General features: G+C 42.3%; 2 protein-coding genes across 2 annotated transcripts in view; one reads left to right on the forward strand and one right to left on the reverse strand.

Annotated features, from left to right (window-relative positions):
• Nucleotides 1-19,111, reverse strand: part of LOC113008770 (thyrotropin-releasing hormone-degrading ectoenzyme) — a 276,012-nt gene that overhangs the window by 195,657 nt on the left and 61,244 nt on the right. The window lies entirely within an intron of this gene.
• LOC113008771 (zinc finger CCHC domain-containing protein 18-like) lies at nt 10,393-14,229 on the forward strand. Its single transcript, XM_026146493.1, has 4 exons — nt 10,393-10,555; nt 10,634-10,709; nt 11,115-11,271; nt 11,621-14,229. Exon 4 carries the CDS (start codon nt 11,842-11,844, stop codon nt 13,576-13,578), a length of 1,737 nt encoding a protein of 578 aa, XP_026002278.1. The 5' UTR covers nt 10,393-10,555; nt 10,634-10,709; nt 11,115-11,271; nt 11,621-11,841; the 3' UTR covers nt 13,579-14,229.

A 19,111-nucleotide genomic window follows, 5' to 3' on the forward strand; every position in this document is an offset into this window, starting at 1 on the left:
ACACAGCCCTGAGTCCTCACATACTGTGGTCGGTCGGTGAGGTAGTCCAGGATCCAGGTAGTGAGGTGATGGTCCACTCCAGAGTTCACCAGCTTGTCCTTCAGAACCGAGGGAAGAATAGTGTTGAAGGCACTGGAGAAATCAAAGAACATGATTCTCACAGTGCTTCCAGCGGTCTCCAGGTGAGCGAGGGAACGATGTAGGAGGTGAATGACGGCATCATCCGCTCCAATGCCAGGCTGGTAGGCAAACTGAAGTGGGTCCAGTGATGAGCTTGTTAGGCGCCGAAGCTGAGCCAGGACCAACCGCTCCAGGGTCTTCATCAGGTGGGATGTCAGAGCCACCGGCCTGTAGCTGTTGAGGTCCTTGGGGCGTGAAGTCTTTGGCACTGGTACAACACAGGAGGTTTTCCAGAGCTGTGGGACTCTTCCCAACCTCAGGCTCAGGTTGAAGAGGTGCTCCATCACCCCACACAGTTGGTCCGCGCAGGACCTGACGACCCTCGAGCTGATGCCATCTGGGCCCGCTGCCTTCTTGCCATTAATCCTCCTCAGTTCCCTCCTAACCTGGGTGGTTGAGAGAGACAGGCTGGAGCCTTGTGTTGAGTGTGTATTGGATGCTGTTGTTGGGGGTGGGGAGGAGTGAGCAGGGTGAATAGAGGAGGTGTGAAGTGTCTGAGGTGTCAGAGGTGGAACAGCAGCAGTGGGGGTGGGTGAGTCTGCAGCCGATGTTGTAGACTGTCTCATGGTCTCAAGTACAATATTTTTACTATTAAATAAACTCAAACATGGCTGACTGTAGCTTTAATAAATATCTTTAATAAAGTTTAACTGTGCAACAATCCATGAGAATTTATCACTGATTTCTTTAAAATGGTTGTGGGTTAACTAAAGTTTTTTAGTTAAATGGCTCATTACAAAGCAGCACCTCTGTTACACACAAAACCAGCGATTTTTGTCCACAGTAAAGCTCTGTGCCTTAAATGCATAACTGTATGAGCTGTATGCATTTAAATCCATGTTATTAAACTTTAGTTAAAGTAAATGATGCCACACAAAAACTGAATTTTATAGAAGCCTGTTTTCATTAAAAACATTAATCTGACCTGCAGTATATTAGCACTGCTGGACATTAATGTGCCCTTTATTATCACTGTTGAATGTAAATGTGACATTTAATATTATTACAGAAGTTTAGGCAGACGGACACCCCGAATTTTCTTTTTTTTCCCTACCAATGTGTTTAACCATAAAGGAGAAAACGTCTGCCTGTGTACTCCTAAAGCAGTTTCATTACTGTTTTATTGGAAGATGTAACATTAATTTTTGTTACAAAAAAGATTATTTTATAGTCCTAACATTACAAAGCTTTAAACATAATTAGAATTCATGCAATGTTGCTTTATTGCAGCATGTTAATGTGACATTTATCTATCAGACTGTGACCAATAAACAAGACTTTACAGTAATTTTCTGCAATAAATGGCTGTTAAGAAAATCTGCAGATAATGCATTTTTTGCTGACTTTTTACAGGCTGTTTTGGGTTTTTGAGATTTCTGTATTTGAGGTTCATTAAAGAGGTCAGGCCCAGTTGAACCTTTTGGGAACACAATCACAGAAACCATCATCTGCTTTGTCGCTGTTGAGGCCTTAAGGAGAACCTCATTGTTTTCCTTTACCTGGAATGGTGAGGATATGTAGGAAGAGGAATTAACATGAGAATGGGGATGGCTATGCTCTCCGTATTTCCATACTACATGTTTCTATATTACAGGTATTTTACATCTTTACCTCCTGGGAGACTAATTCGTATGAGAAATACCTGCTCTTACAAAAATTCCTCAACACAGTCCAAACAGACCATGGGCAGTATGTTCACAGTGATAAAGGAACATATTACCCATAGCAACAGTCACTCGTGGATGTGTTTAATAGTGTTTGGACAACAGTGGAGCTTTATGCTGCAGAGGAGTATGCTGTGTGCCTTTGAGTGCCAACTCCTATCTTGGAGGATATATTGCTGAATACTAACCCTTTAAACATAAATCACTATTTTGAAAGAATTTGCACTGATTTACAAAATGTTTGCTTCAGATGAAGTTTAGTCAAGGTGGCTTTGGGAGAAGCAAAAACAAAACAAACTCAGACTTGATTTAGTCCAATGTGTTCTTGCCCTTGGGTGGCAGTCTTGTTTTGCCATCTGCGGTTTGGGTAACCATGGCACCACCTGAAGTGCAATGCTCTACTATCAGCTGACATGTTGTGTGTGCACTCAGACAAAACTGCATGTTTTATTCTTGCCATTTGGCAGCCATCTTGGCACCATCTTGGAAAAACCTCTGGGCATTCCTTTTGGGTTCCCAGGTAAATAAGCTGGGAGAATGTTATTTCAAATCACAGTGATTAGCATAGCATAAAAATTGCATGATGGAATCACTCATCAAATCTGAGAGAAACCATTTAAAGTTTGGTTGGTTTGCTCCAACACATTGTTTAAAATTTGTTTTGTCCATAAAATCTTATTTTACTACTCATATAGATCGACAACATTAAGTGGCACAACATTAAAGCTCCATTAATGCCTCAATCCAGAGAGCTGATGTGATTAAAATCTCTGCTTATCCCATGATAGGTAAATGGACTGGTTCTTATATAGCATCATATCTTATATAGCACTTTCTACTGTACTGGAGCACTCAACGTGTCTTTTAGAACAGCGGTCCCCAACCCCCGGGCCCCGGACCGGTATCGGGCCGTGAGTCGTTTGGTACCGGGCCGCGAGAGTTGAGGCTCGTACCGCACAGAAAAAATAAATAACTTACATTAATTTCATTTTATTTATTATCTGACTCTGAACAGTGTTTTATTTTTAAAAAGACTGAATTCTCTCATTTACTTCCGTCTATGACTGACTCTTGACGCATGTCAAGATACATTAGTAGCTAATATTAAACCTACAAGCTAGCAAAATGAGTAAAAAACAGATGTCTTTGGAGGGTTTCTTTGCAAAGGGAAAAAGGCCCAGTGAGGAGACAGACGAAGAGTGTATGACAACCACTAAGAAAAAGAAAGCTGAATTTAACAGACAATACCAAAATACCTACTTGAAATATGGATTTATCGCGACAGGCGATTCCCACGCACCAAGCCCGCTCTGCATAATATGCGGCGACCGGCTTTCCAATGAGGCAATGAAGCCTTCAAAACTGCTTCGTCACTTGGAGACCAAGCACCCAACATTAAAAAACAAGCCTTTTTAATGTTGGGTACAAGGAGTATTTTGAAAGGAAAAAGCGGGAACAACAGGGACAGAAGCAATTACTGAGGGCCTCCACAACAACAAATACAGGTGCACTGAGAGCATCATACTTGGTGGCTAACCGTATTGCTAAGGATAAAAAGTCATTCATTATTGGTGAAGAATTGATCCTTCCTGCCACTAAAGACATTTGCTGTGAACTTTTTGGGGAGGTGGCGGCTGAAAAGATAGCACAGGTGCCTCTGTCGGCTAGCACCGTTACTCGTCGCATTGATGAAATAGCAGAGGACATTGAGACACAGTTGTTGGAGAGAATTAATTCATCACCATGGTACGCTTTGCAGGTTGATGAGTCTACAGATGTGGACAATAAGGCAATACTACTTGTTTATGTGCGATACCTTTATCAGGAGGATGTGCATGAGGATATGTTGTGTGCACTATCGTTGACAACCAAAACCACAGCTGCAGAACTATTCAGGTCACTGGATGATTATGTATCAGGAAAACTTAAATGGTCTTTTTGTGTTGGCATATGCACAGACGGAGCTGCTGCCATGACCGGACGGCTGTCTGGTTTGACTACTCGGATTAAGGAGGTTGCACCTGAATGTGAATCTACACATTGTGTCATTCACAGAGAAATGCTGGCAAGCCGAAAAATTCCACCAGAACTTAACAGTGTATTGAATGATGTTGTTGGAGTTATTAACCACATCAAAGCACACGCCCTCAAATCACGCCTGTTCGAGCAACTTTGTGAGGAGATGAACGCAGAGCATAGGCGCCTTCTCTTGCACACAGAAATAAGGTGGTTGTCCCGAGGGAGATCACTCGCCAGAGTTATTGAAGTACGAGAGCCGCTGCAGAGATTTTTCTCAGAAAAGAAGTCACCGCTGGCAGCGCATTTCAGTGACAAGGAGTGGGTCGCAAAACTCGCTTACATATGCGACGTATTCGGCCTACTAAATGAACTCAGTCTGTCCCTTCAGGGGAAAATGACAACTGTCTTCAAGTTAGCAGATAAGGTAGCTGCATTTAAAGCCAAACTGGGCTTGTGGAGACGACGCGTAGACAGAGGCATATTTGACATGTTTTAAACATTGGCTGGATTTTTGGAAGAGACTCTGCCTGAGCAATCATTCTCCCAGCTAGTGCACGATCTGTCTTTGCTTTTAAAAGAGTTCGAGCGCTACTTCCCAATCACAAAAGACCCACGAACCGACAAGGAATGGATCCGCGACCCATTTGTCAATAAACCGGGTGAATCCACCTTGTCTTTGCAAGAAGAAGATCAACTGTTGGAAATCACAAATGACGGCGGACTTAAAAGTATGTTTGAGACATCAGCTTTGCCGGTATTCTGGATAAAAGTCATGGCAGAATACCCCGAGATTGCCACAAAAGCACTAAAAACCCTGTTGCCGTTTCCAACATCATATCTGTGTGAAGCGGGGTTTTCTGCAGTAACAGCGACGAAAACAAAATTGAGGAGCAGACTGAACATAAGCAACACACTTCGGGTGTCATTGTCCCCCATTACGCCCAGGTGGGACCATCTCGTTGCAGAGAAACAAGCACTGGGCTCTCACTGATCGAGCGTTATGGTGAGTTATATATTTTCTTGTACTTTTATATTTGTTTTGTAGTTGTGTGTCCTATTTTGAAAGAAATGTTTACGTGTTACCATAGCAACCAGAGTATTAAGGGGGAGAGAGGAGGATGTTACTCTCAATGTTGTTGGTGCATTTCAGGAGGATGCTGCTAATAAAGTTACACAATTACACAGTGAATTCGCGTGTAATATTATATTTACAAAATACCACAGTTTTTGTCTTGGTCGTATCATTTTATTTTGTTGTATTTATCCGTGACACCTGCCGGTCCGTGAAAATATTGTCTGACATTAAACTGGTCCGTGGCGCAAAAAAGGTTGGGGACCGCTGTTTTAGAACATCCCTCATTCACACACATGCCTACAAATACTTTTTCAGAATCAGAATCAGAAACTTTATTGTCATTGTCACAGGTACAATGAAATTAAGAATGGTCCCCGATCATTGCATCATCCCTAGCAATAACAAAATATAAATAAAACAATAAAATTCAATAAATAAAATAGATAGAATACTTAAAATACTTAATAGTATCCTATTAAGTATTAAAATACTTAATAGAATACTTAAAATACTAATAAGATGTAACAGTAAAACATTCACATACATCCCCACATACATTCTATGCTCTTTCAACCATTGCTGAACAAATATCACAAATGCTATGTTAGGGAAACGCTGTTATGAAAAGTAGACTTGCTCACTTACAAAGAAATGAGCAGTCACTAATTTTTGGTAGTTTCTTTTTAATGGAGAGACAACGATTATCAATCAAAAAAATCCAGAAAAAAAAAACACTGCAAAAGAAAGTTATAAATTGATTTGTGTGTCACTGTGTAAAATAAGTATTTGACCTTCTACAACCCAAACAGAACCACACAATAAGTCAATCAATGATTATTACTCCCGATCTCAACTCATTGTATGTATAAAGCACACCTGTCCACAGTATCAGTTTCTTCCATGTCAACCTCTCGACAGCGACACCAAAGAGCTGTCAAAGGCTGTCGGGGACAAGATTATAGACCTGCACAAGGCTGGAATGGGCTTTAAGACCTGAGAAGCCTGGTGAGAAGGTGACAACTGTTAAGCATGTTAATATCCTAATGGGTACAGGATGACTTCACTGCATGGTGTGGCCAATGAACAGAGTGATGGACTGTGAAATCTAGGAAGAACCTCCTTCTTTAAGACAATGTAGTGGCCTGGCCAGTCTCCACATCTTAGTCCTATAGAAAATTTGTGGAGGGAGCTGAAGCTGTTGAGTTTGGTTGTTAAGTATTTAGAGAGTTTCTGTAAAAAGTGGACCCAAACCCCTTGTGAGCAGTGTGCAAACCTGGTGACCAAATACAAGAAATGTTATACTGCTGTGCTTGCCAACATGGGTTTTTTCTATCAAGTCATGTTTTGCTTGGGGATCAAATACTTTTTCACTTTAAATTTAAATTTTATCTTTCTCTATTAAACCGAAGCTACCACTGAATTAGAGACAGTTTAGCTCTTTGAAAGTGTGCAAACTTACAAATTAAGAAGGGGAGGAAATAATTATTTCCCCCATTCTATGTATGCAACCGCACAATTCTAAGTCACACACAAAAACAGTGAACATGCGTCAGTGCAAGAACAACATTGGCTCATACGCTTCCACAACACATCACCTTTCCCAACTCATCACATAAAGATAAAAAATCTTCACAACAATCAACAAGGCTTTTGAACTAAAAACAAGAGTCAAGTCCCGTCAAAGTTTAGGAACTATATATTAGGTTTAATTCATTACTTTGTAACTTGTTACACCCAGCATGGGTCACAGTGAGAAGCTGGCGATGAGACGGGTTTGTTTTCTGGCTCGTAACGGTCAGCACAGCCGGTAGCTTTGCCATTTAGGAATTCTCCCATTGATTTCTATTTAGATTTCCACATTTCTCTCCTATAATTTTGCTGGTATAATATAAGAGCATGCTACCAATGTCGTCATTATGATTATAGTCATCAGAGTATTACGATACAGACTTAGGAGATCAGCATTACAGAGCATTTGCAGAGACCATTAACATCAACATCTATTATTTATAACATTAATGTAATGGCATCAATATGGAAGACTTACATAAACTTTAATTAGAATACTACTATAACGTGAAGCCATGCTTATGCAATATTGATGACCTTAATTATGCCATTAAAAAATATTTTTAATATATTTGTGGTCATTACTTTTGATCAATTCTGTCAACCATAATGCCCAAAATGCATTTTGTAATCTTCGTGTGACAGACCTTCAGTGTCTTGAGCTTTTTGTTTGGCTCTTGCTGAACAATCCCATTCAGATTCCAGCAGTGATTAGGTGGTAGATAAACACCAAAAGGCTTTGCTTTATAGCGCTGCCAGTGGGTGAAATGACAGAAAATGGAGGAATAACGAGCTAAATGGCTGAAAGATGGAGGTTTTATTGAACCGGGGTCTGCTCGCAGTGGGTCATCACACTGTTTTGTTTGTTTGTTTGTTTTCTGTCAGGCTTTAATCCTCCCTGAAGGGAAAGTGTCTCATTACAGGAACAGAGATTCTTACAGAGGCACATTATGCCATACTACAATGCAGCACAAAGACAAACAGCTGTTTTTGAAGTAGGTGAAGAAAGAAGAGGAATTTTGTGTGACAAAGAAGCCTGGAAGTGGCCCAGCCTAACGGATCTGTTTGTGCTGCTCAGATGGTCTGGAAGATGGGATCCTTTCTTTTAAGAGCTTACTGAGAGAATTTGCTTCACACTGATTTTTTATGACCATAACGGCTCCTTCAAGTGTTTTCTGCTCACTTTAGTTTTTAAGCATCAACTGGATGCTAAGCTGAGGGTCATAATTTTCTGACCCATTACTTAGTATGTGAGTCTATGACAGCGTGTCAGTAAATAGCCATAGCCCTGCTGCTTGCGCCTATTTATGGTTCTGTTTGTAGGCTCTAAAAATCTGGTTATGTCCTGAATATAGCATCATTACTTTTACTGCCACCGCAGTATAAATCTTGTTAATGCATTTTATGCTGCTGCTAATCAGGCTTGCTAATGCTACCAGCAGCTATATGTGAGAAACATAAAATGGGGCTTTTGGTTAGGCAGTGTCTTTGTACTTGGCACAGCAGCTGCTACCACAGTTGGTCTATGAAATAAGACCTCCATTTGCCAAACAATAATGTGATTAGGGGCTAAAAAGAAATGTTATTGTACAGTTCCTCTATAATGAACAATTGCTTAGTAAGAGATTAGGACCTGGACAGCCACAGAGGAACACTCTGCCAAGGTAGGATTGCTAATTGACCAGTGGTGGAGCCAATTTTTATCGGGCTGGCCAGCACGAGCTCAGCATTTATATTTGGTGGCACAAAAACTGAAGTATCAATATACTTTTTTGTGACAAATCACTAGAGGCCAAATAGTTTGGTCACTCCGGCAACTCCTTGGGCACAACTAAAATCTGGAATAGTTGCTACAGTAATTCTTATTACATTTTTTTAATGTCCATGTGGTTCCACTTTAAAGAAAAAAAGGGATACTTATCATAAAATAATAAAAAGATCAAGGCATTGTATGAAACTGAACTGCAGGACACCACAAATTTAATACACTAAAATTTGTGGTGTCCTGACGGTGTCACTTACATGACATATTCATTATTTTACTCAAGTTCTTCAATAAAAAGTGGAAAGTGATCTTGAAGCATTCTTAGAGTAACACCGCCTCAGGAAACATTTGGTTTATCCTCATCGGTCAATTAACGGTCATTAACAGGTTCTTACTGCTGCTGCAAGACTGGAAGCTTAAACAGAACAGTTCACTTGAAGATTCGAGCTCTGTTCTGCTCCTGTCTGCATTTTATGATGTAGCACTTGGAATTGCATCATTCATACACAGAATAACAATTCTTTCTCTCAGTCCAGCGCTCCAACAGATGCCTTCTTTTTCTTTCTGCAGTTTTGAGGAGGTAGGAAGAATGAATGTCTCTGTCAGATGAAGCTGTTTTATCACTTATGAAGGGGACAGAGGGATGTTTTTGTCATATAAAGCTGTTCCTTTTGGAGGTTTTAGAGGAGGAGGATGGAGGGATCCGAGGATTAATGTTTCTGTCAGAGGAAGCTGCTCTGCAAACAGACAGCAGCCTCTCCACTGCCTTCAGGCTCAAACAAGGGTTTTAATATGAGAGCGATGCTGTAACACAGACATAGAGAGCATAGACAGCAACTGTTTGTAAATATAAAAATATGCATGTGCTGCTTCCTGGATGTATTTCATGCCCAGCACATTCATTGTCTGTAAATAGAACCACATCCTGTTTTTTTTTTAAACGTATCATTCAAGCAAGACAATCTCACTCTTAATCTGAAATCTGTCCTTTCACAGTGTTCGGGATGATTTTGGCAGCTGATGTGATGGAGTCTTCGCGAATTATCTTGGTGTAACAGCGTGCATACATTCAAGGAAAGAAAAAACATTCAATATTTAAACATGGGGAAAATGAAGGTATTTCATCATCACGACTGCTGAGCCCATTTTCTTCTTCACAGTTTCCTGACCAGAGCTTGTGTGCCATTATTCCCATCATTGAATCATAATTAACTGCCTAATTGTTCCTTCTTTCCACTGATGTACAACAGGTTTTCACTGATTCTTATTGTATAATTTAATTTTTTGTTTGGTATAATTGGAATTTGATTCTCATTGAGCTGCAGATGTCATTTGCAAGTGTGTGTGCGTCAATGAGACTGTACCACATGACTGTTGAGGAAGAGATCAGTTCCAAAATCACCTAACCCTAACCCTACATTTTACAAAGATGTAGTAAATGTATCTCACCCAACCAAAAAAAAAAAGTCTCTATGGGTGGAAGAACATCCTCACGTATGCATTCATATTCAGATTGTATTCTGTGTGTAGGATCACACAGGAGTGCAGCTGATGTCACACCACATGCACACAGGACATGTCGTAATACCATTCAGGCTGAGTCGTAAATAGGATCGTATTTTAAATTATGATTATGAAGAAAACAAAAAACTTAATGTAAAATAATTTTTGTTGTGCACTGATTTCCACAGTCTAACGTTATAAATCCAGTGCACCTTAGTTTCTTTTTTATTCTTGGCATCGAGGACTTAGAGACAAAGAGATTAAGTCCACACTAAGAGACTGGTGGGCACAGGACCTGCACCATCAGTATCCTAGGACAGAGCAGTTTGTATTCCCTTCAAGGATACACCGACTTACTGATCAGTTGTGATCGATACCTAGATATCAATATGGATTCATTTTGGTTATGTATTTTGCCATAATGAAAGATCCACAGATTCCCTGACAGGGAAAACCTGACTTTTATATATTTGGAAGCCAATGCGAGAATCAGAGGAATGAGTATGTTGACACACAACTCCAGATCCAAACTAATTCTGCCTGAAATATGGTTAAAGAAAAGAAAAGAAAAGAAGAGAAGAGAAAAGAAAAGAAAAGAAAAGAAAAGAAAATGTAACCCAGATCATTGTTTGAGTATGGGATTTCTGATTATTTGTGGTCACTGAACGCACCACTGTGCCGTGCGCATAGCCACTCTCTAGTCCAGCTACAGAGTTTTTCCTTCCGTTCGTCCGATGAGGCGCATGCTGCTCTCGTGCCCTCTACGAGCTGGAAATTCGGGTACAGTAGACATTTGAGTTGCTGTAAATAGTTTAAAAAACCTTTATATGTGAAGCTAATGATTTAATATGTTGTTAGGAAAAAGTCTTGTAGCAGTTACAAACGTGAAGCGGAGCTGAGTCCGACAGCATTCGCCATTACACGAACTCCTCTGGTGAGTTAGCGTGCAGCTCATGTTCGTATGAAATGTTTTGTGCCTTATTATATTGCAGCGAGGTATCAAATCTACCGCTGTCATGTTGTTAAGAAAGAGGCTAAATATTGTATAACGTGTGTTATTGGCTGACTGTTAGCAAGCTAGCCGTTAAGTGAGCCTAGCTAATGTCCTGAAATGGCGGCCGACACGAGGTCAGTTACAGTGTTATTATGTTATGCCTAAGAGAACAGCATTAATAAGCATTGTTAACAGCATTTATGTTCTGTTATATTTTTATTTTGACAAACCTGTATTATTATAATGGTAAGTCTGTTAAATAAGCCGTTAGTGACATGGACACTGAGTCAGTGGTACTGAGACTTATGAACATTTCAGTTAATTCTTCTGCACACTTGTGTGTAGGCTGGTTTGTTTGCCCTTTTGGTGCCCTGGATCCTACTGGATGAACTGCCTTGTGGAAGTCCTCATCTGATGACTCTGCCGAACCGTCCTGGCAAATAGATGGTCGTTGCTGCTTGCTGGATGCTATTATTGGATGCTACACCGTTCCAACAGAGCGGTAGGAACAATTCAAAGGGCCCCAACGATGCGCTTTATTTTTCCCTGAGCTCAGGTGATTTTCTTTTGGCCAAAGGACCTTAAAGGATACATATTTGTTTTTATTTATTTATTTTATTTTATTTTTCTTATGACACTGAGTGGAAAGACACTACAAAAAAAAGGGGGTTTATTATTTAAAATTGTGTCAAATAAATGTGTTTATGCTAAGTAAGTGTGGTGTCCATTGTGTGCTGGAAGCCTTATTGTTCCTGTGGTGGAGCAGCTACTACCAATCTCCTTTACGAAACTAGCTTCTGACAGGATATAGATATTTGGGATACATTTGATTTCTTGTAACCTATTTTTAGAGAAACTGTGATTCTGGGTTAAACATCGGGGTGAAATTGATGACACTGACACCTAGTGAACTGCCCAAGGTCAACAGTCCTGATTTCCACGCATTAAAGGTTTGGCGTAAGTACAGATTGCGTTACAAGTGGCGAGCCAGCCAGGAGATTGGTGAAAAGTAGCACCTTGACTTTCCAGCTCACAACACCTACCTCTTTTCCTTGACCCTATTGTGTTGGACATGGATCTTTGCAGACGTTTTGATGTAGATGGCCAGTGTTCACTTTTTGTGACTGGCGTTGAAGGGATTTACACAGATGATGACATTGCTAGTGTTTTTTCAGTAAATGGTAAAGTTTCTCGGATAGTTCGAATTCCAGATGAATCAAACCAGCCAGAGGGTAGAGTCCTGATACAATATTTGTCCGATCAAGCCATTTCCAAGATCAACCCCCAGATCTTAGGCGACTTGCCGAGCCCCAAGGATCCTGCTATCGGTTGGTCTGTCAAAACCATTCGAGATGTTGCTCAGGAAGAGGTAGGCAAGGAGTTAGCTCGTAGATATTTAGAAGAACTGAAGGCTGTTGGAGATAGTGGTAAAGCAGGTTTCTTGAGTGTTATTCAGAGTGAGGTCAAAGAAGTTCGACATAACTCTGAGATTCCTGACACACAGCCACACACAGCTCAGGATGGTGACACATCCCTCCATGACATTGTAGCTAGTGATCATGATGAACCTAATCACTACACACAGACCCACAATGCACCTGATAGTGCTGTGGTGAACCCTGTTAATATCGACCGCAGTCTCCTTAACCCACCTCAGATTCAAAAAGTTGTCGTTGAGCACGTTATCAGAAATGACTCAACAGCCCCGTGGTCTACACAAACCAGACTGCGCACCTTTTCTGGCCGTGCTCCTAGGCCCAATGGTGAGGTAGACTATGAAACATGGCGCACACAAGTGGACCTTCTTGTCAGTGATTGCTCTCTTAGTGATGTGCAAAAGGTTAGGAAAATACTTGAAAGTTTGCTAAGTCCAGCAGCCGATGTTGTTAAGTTGCTTGGTGTGAGTTCACCACCCAGGGCTTATGTTAGGCAGCTCGATTCCGCTTTCAGTGTTGTAGAGGACGGAGAAGAGTTATTTGCAACCTTTCTCAGCTCCAACCAGAATAGCGGAGAAAAGCCCTCAGCATATTTGAACAGACTCCATAGCCTCCTTACTCGAGCTATTTCTAGAGGGGGAGTCTCTGTCGAAAGTTTGAGCGAACACCTACTCAGACAGTTTATTAGAGGCTGCTGGGACCAGAGTCTCATTATAGCTCTCCAACTAGAAAACAAAAAGAACAGTCCACCAACATTCCCAGATCTACTCCTTATGTTGAGGACCGAGGAAGGTCGTAGATCTGCAAAGCTAGACAGGATGAAAAAACATCTGGGTGCTACAAAAGCAGCTGTACATGCCCACTCCATTTTTGATGTACCCTCCTATGATGATGAGCCCATTCCGACACAGACTGCAAAGCAGAGCGAAGCATCTAAGCTTGAGAGGAGAATGGATGAGCTTTCAAAGCAGGTAGAGAAACTGAGTCAAAGGTCCAAGAATTCTCCTTTTGACAGTGAGCTTAGTGCAGCGTTAAAACAGAGGCAAGAAGAAACTGTTAAACTTGAAAGCAAAATAGATGAGTTGTCTAAACAACTCAGAGAGCTCACTCAGAACCAAAAATGTCCTAAAGAGAATAATAGTGGCAAAGACTTCCTTGCGGCAAGAAATAGCAGTGCCAGGAGACCAGTTAAGGTTCCCTCTATGCCAAAAGCATGGTTCTGCTTTAGATGTGGTGAAGATAACCACATTGCCGCTCGATGCCCAAATGAACCCAACCAGGCACTAGTCCGCCAGAAGAATGCTGAGTTAAAGGAAAAGCAAGGAAGGTTCCAAGCCCAACAGGTTACTGAGCCTTTTGCTTTAAACTTGTAGTGGCTCCTGCTGTGGGACGTCCAGGAGCTGAGACCAGCATTAGTCCCACCTCAAGTGACCAAAGAATTGATGTTCAGAGCAAAATAAAGACCCAGACAACGGTTCAAGATTTCAGTTCCCAATCCCGCTTGCCACCCGGTCTGATAGGTCCTCGTTGTTCAGCTTCTGTTTTGGTTGAGGGTGTGCAATGCAACTCTATCATGGATAGTGGTTCACAAGTCACTACAATCTCCGAATCATTTCACAAGGATAAGCTGGCACATCTCCCCATTCAGCCCATTCAAGCATTGCTTGAGATTGAGGGTGCAGGTGGACAGCACGTTCCCTACCTTGGTTATGTTGAGACCCACGTCACTTTTCCTCAAAACATTACAGGCAAAGAGGAAGAATTGGTTGTTTTGGCTCTTGTTGTGCCTGAGTGCCATTTTAACAGCAGAATACCAGTTTTGATTGGTACCAATGCACTGTTAAGACTCCATGATAAGTTATCTGAACGTGACGGTCCAGATTTCCTTCACAGACTGTGTTCCAGAGATGTAGCACTGGTTCTCCAGCACTTGGCTAAACAAATGGATGATTGCCACATACACCCAGTGAGGTTGCACGGGAAAGTACCAGTCACCATCCCTGCCAACCACAAGTGATGTTTAATGGGCGATGTTAGGCTGAGAAAGAACACTCCTAACGTAAGTTTCGTCCTTGAACCAAATGAACACGACAAGTTACCTGGTGGTTTATTTCTTGAAACTGCTTTGATAGACATCCCTTACAAAGCTAAGAGTAAGGTTCCAGTCGTCTTGCAGAACTTGAGTGGGCATAGTATTGTATTGCAACCAGGAAGTACAGTTGCCCAGGTATGTGTAGCCCAGCACATTTCACCCCTGGTGCCTGTTTCAAATGCTTCTTCTCATGACAAGTTTGATGGAGAGAAGCTTAAGTTTAATCTTGATGAGTCACCCATCTCTGAAGAATGGAAAGAGCGCATCACCACCAAGCTCAAGTCTATTTCAGAAGTGTTTGCGGTTGATGATCTGTCTTATGGTCACACCACTGTGGTAAAACACCACATTCGGCTGAACGATGACACGCCATTTAAGGAACGGTCGAGGCCCATCCACCCAAGTGACAGAGAAGCTGTCAAGCAACACCTCAAAGAACTGCTTAATGCAGGGGTTATTAGGGAGTCAGAGAGCCCCTACGCATCTCCAATAGTAGTTGTGCGTAAAAAGGATGGTTCAATCAGGTTGTGCGTTGATTACCGCAAGTTGAACGCACGGACCATTAGGGATGCTTATGCCCTCCCAAACATTGAGGAGACCTTCACGGCCCTTAGTGGTGCCAAGTGGTTCTCGGTCATGGACCTCAAATCAGGCTATTATCAGGTTGAGATGGCCGAGGAAGATAAAGCTAAAACTGCTTTTGTCTGTCCTCTTGGGTTTTATGAGTTTAATCGCCTGCCTCAGGGCGTTACAAATGCCCCAAGTACGTTTCAACGACTGATGGAGAAGTGTGTTGGGGATTTGAACTTGAGTGAGGTACTTGTGTTTTTGGATGATCTGATTGTGTTTTCAGACACCCTGGAGGAACATGAGGTGAGACTCATGAGGGTGCTGAACCGGTTGAGGGACTTTGGGTTGAAGCTGTCCCCAGAAAAATGTCATTTCTTTAGGCCCTCGGTGAAGTACCTTGGCCATGTGGTTGATGCCCAAGGAGTTCACACAGATCCTGATAAGATCTCAGCTTTAAAAACATGGCCTCGTCCTACAAACAAGAGAGAGTTAAAATGTTTCCTAGGCTTTGCCGGTTATTACCGGAGATTCATTGATGGATACTCAAAGATCGCAAAGCCTTTAAATAGTCTCACGGCTGGTTACTACTCACCCAAAAAGAGGGGTAAAGTGTATCTTGGAGAACATTTCAAACAACCATCAAACATTAACTTACCTTTTGGAGAGGAGTGGACACCTGAATGTGAAAATGCGTTTAAGACTTTGATTGAGAGACTGACATCGGCACCTGTCCTTGCTTTTGCCAACCCACAGCTACCATATATCCTGCACACTGATGCCAGTCGTGAAGGCTTGGGTGCAGCGCTCTACCAAGAGCAGGACGGGAAGCTGAGAGCTGTGGCTTATGCAAGCAGAGGACTTTCCAAAAGTGAGAGAAACTATCCCACTCACAAGCTTGAATTTCTAGCTTTGAAGTGGGCAGTTTGTGAGAAGTTTAACAGCTACCTTTATGGCGCTAACTTCACCATTGTGACGGATAACAATCCTCTCACGTATGTACTGACATCTGCAAAGTTAGATGCTGCTGGTCATCGCTGGTTAGCTGCGCTGTCTACTTATCAGTTCACCGTTAAGTACAGGGCCGGTCATGCCAATCGCGATGCAGACGGGCTGTCCCGACGACCACAAGCTCCTCCTTTTGAAGATGAGGATTTCATCAAAGAAAGGGAGAGAGTTGATGACATGAAAAACCGTCTTCTAGAGGTGAGCAACGAGATGAGTCACGAGGTGGTATCTGCCTTATGTCAACGCCATCTTGTGGTGTCAAAGATCGAGCACTGTTCAAATCTAGAACAACCTTTGGCTGTAGAGTCTCTTGCTGTTGATCCCTCAACAGTTGCGGATGTATTTGGAGAAGACACATTACCATCTATGACAAGCTCTGACTGGTATAAAGCTCAGAGGGATGACCCGGTTGTCTCACGTGTCATTACCTTCGTTGAAAGAGCTCAAAAGCCCAGCTTCAGAGAAACAAACCTTGAAGTTCCTGATGTTAGGCTCCTTCTCAAGGAGTGGAGAAGACTCGAAATGAGAGATGGAGTATTGTACAGGAAATGGACAAATAGAGACAACACTGTATGGCAGTTAGTCCTACCTGAACAGTTCAGAGGGAAAGCGTTGCGTGGAGTGCATGATGAAGTTGGTCATCTTGGTTTTGAACGAGCACTGCATCTTGCCCGTTCCAGATTCTATTGGCCAATGATGACAAAGTCTGTAGAAGAGAAGTGCAGACAGTGTCCACGCTGTGTCAGGAGGAAAGCAGTGCCTCAGAAGGCAGCGCCTCTTGAAAATATTATAGCAACTTACCCGCTTGAACTCGTCTGTATGGACTATTTGTCAGTTGAGCCAGACAACAGAGACACCCGGAACATATTAGTTATCACTGACCATTTTACGAAGTTTGCTGTGGCAGTGCCAACTAAAGATCAGAAGTCCAGGACCATTGCAAAAGCTCTGTGGGAGAACTTCATAGTTCATTATGGGTTTCCCAGTCGTCTACTCAGTGATCAGGGTAGAGACTTTGAATCTCACACAATCAAAGAGCTATGTGCGTTGATAGGAGCAGACAAAATCCGCACTACACCTTATCATCCTCGCGGAAACCCGGTGGAAAGGTTTAACCGGACGCTTCTTGATATGTTGGGTACGTTGGAAGAGGAAGACAAATCTCACTGGAGGGACTTTGTTAAACCCTTAGTTCATGCGTATAACTGCACGAGGAACGACACAACTGGTTTCTCTCCTTATGAACTGATGTTTGGCAGACAACCCCGACTACCCATTGATTTAGTCTTAGGTATCCAACCTGAAAATGCCAACCATAAGTCTCATTCAGAGTATGTGAACAACCTTCGTCAACGTCTGGAGGAGAGCTACACTCTAGCTGCAAAAAACTCCCAGAAGATCGGAGAAAGGAATAAAGTTAGGTTTGACAAGAGGATTAGAGTGGCCGAGCTCTGTGCAGGTGACAGGGTTTTGGTTAGGAACATGAGTATCAGAGGTAAACACAAAATCTCAGACAGGTGGGAACAGAAAGTACATGTTGTGGTTAAACGAATCAATGATGGCCCTGTCTATGTTGTGGAACCCGAGTTGGGAGACGGACCAAAACGCACCTTACACAGGGATCTCCTTCTACCGTGTGGGTTCTTACCTGTGGAAGAAATAGCAGGGAGCAGATCTCATGGGTCCTCTAAAGGGAAGAAACTGAGAAACAAAGCCGAAAGAGAAGTACAATCTTCTGATGACCCTGATGGTCAGGAAGATGAGGTATACAGTGATGAGGACGAAGTGTGTCCAGCTTTTGCGGTTCCAGAAATAATAACCAGAGGTCCTTTTATCCAGACTGAAAGGCAGGTTATCACACCTCAGCTGTCCACTGGGGATGTGCATTCTAGTTTGCCCCGTGCAGAGCCACAAGACGAGTCACACGCACGAGAAACACCCAGTCATGTTTCTGAACCTGAGCCTTTGTTACACTCAGAAAGCAATGAGGTGACCACATCTCCCATTCCATCTGATGAAGGTCCAGGTTGGGTTGTTATTGACATTCCTGAACAAACAGAATCTGTTGAAATGAATCAAGGAAGCAGCGACACTGCTGAGCGGAGTTTAGAGCCAGAGACAGTAGAGTTGCGGCGTTCTGGGAGAGAGAGACGCCAACCTCGTAAACTAACTTATGATGAGTTAGGTGAGCCTTTAATTTTGGCTCTCAGTTCCTTTTTGTCAGAGTTTCGCAATTGTATTCTCTCAGAGCACTTTCCTTCACACACCTGTTAAGTCAAGTGTGCATGCAGAGACTCATGCACTTTAGAGGGGGAGAGTGTAACCCAGATCATTGTTTGAGTATGGGATTTCTGATTATTTGTGGTCACTGAACGCACCACTGTGCCGTGCGCATAGCCACTCTCTAGTCCAGCTACAGAGTTTTTCCTTCCGTTCGTCCGATGAGGCGCATGCTGCTCTCGTGCCCTCTACGAGCTGGAAATTCGGGTACAGTAGACATTTGAGTTGCTGTAAATAGTTTAAAAAACCTTTATATGTGAAGCTAATGATTTAATATGTTGTTAGGAAAAAGTCTTGTAGCAGTTACAAACGTGAAGCGGAGCTGAGTCCGACAGCATTCGCCATTACACGAACTCCTCTGGTGAGTTAGCGTGCAGCTCATGTTCGTATGAAATGTTTTGTGCCTTATTATATTGCAGCGAGGTATCAAATCTACCGCTGTCATGTTGTTAAGAAAGAGGCTAAATATTGTATAACGTGTGTTATTGGCTGACTGTTAGCAAGCTAGCCGTTAAGTGAGCCTAGCTAATGTCCTGAAATGGCGGCCGACACGAGGTCAGTTACAGTGTTATTATGTTATGCCTAAGAGAACAGCATTAATAAGCATTGTTAACAGCATTTATGTTCTGTTATATTTTTATTTTGACAAACCTGTATTATTATAATGGTAAGTCTGTTAAATAAGCCGTTAGTGACATGGACACTGAGTCAGTGGTACTGAGACTTATGAACATTTCAGTTAATTCTTCTGCACACTTGTGTGTAGGCTGGTTTGTTTGCCCTTTTGGTGCCCTGGATCCTACTGGATGAACTGCCTTGTGGAAGTCCTCATCTGATGACTCTGCCGAACCGTCCTGGCAAATAGATGGTCGTTGCTGCTTGCTGGATGCTATTATTGGATGCTACACCGTTCCAACAGAGCGGTAGGAACAATTCAAAGGGCCCCAACGATGCGCTTT

Source organism: Astatotilapia calliptera, chromosome 17, assembly GCF_900246225.1.
Source record: "Astatotilapia calliptera chromosome 17, fAstCal1.2, whole genome shotgun sequence".
Taxonomy (NCBI): Eukaryota; Metazoa; Chordata; class Actinopteri; order Cichliformes; family Cichlidae; genus Astatotilapia; species Astatotilapia calliptera.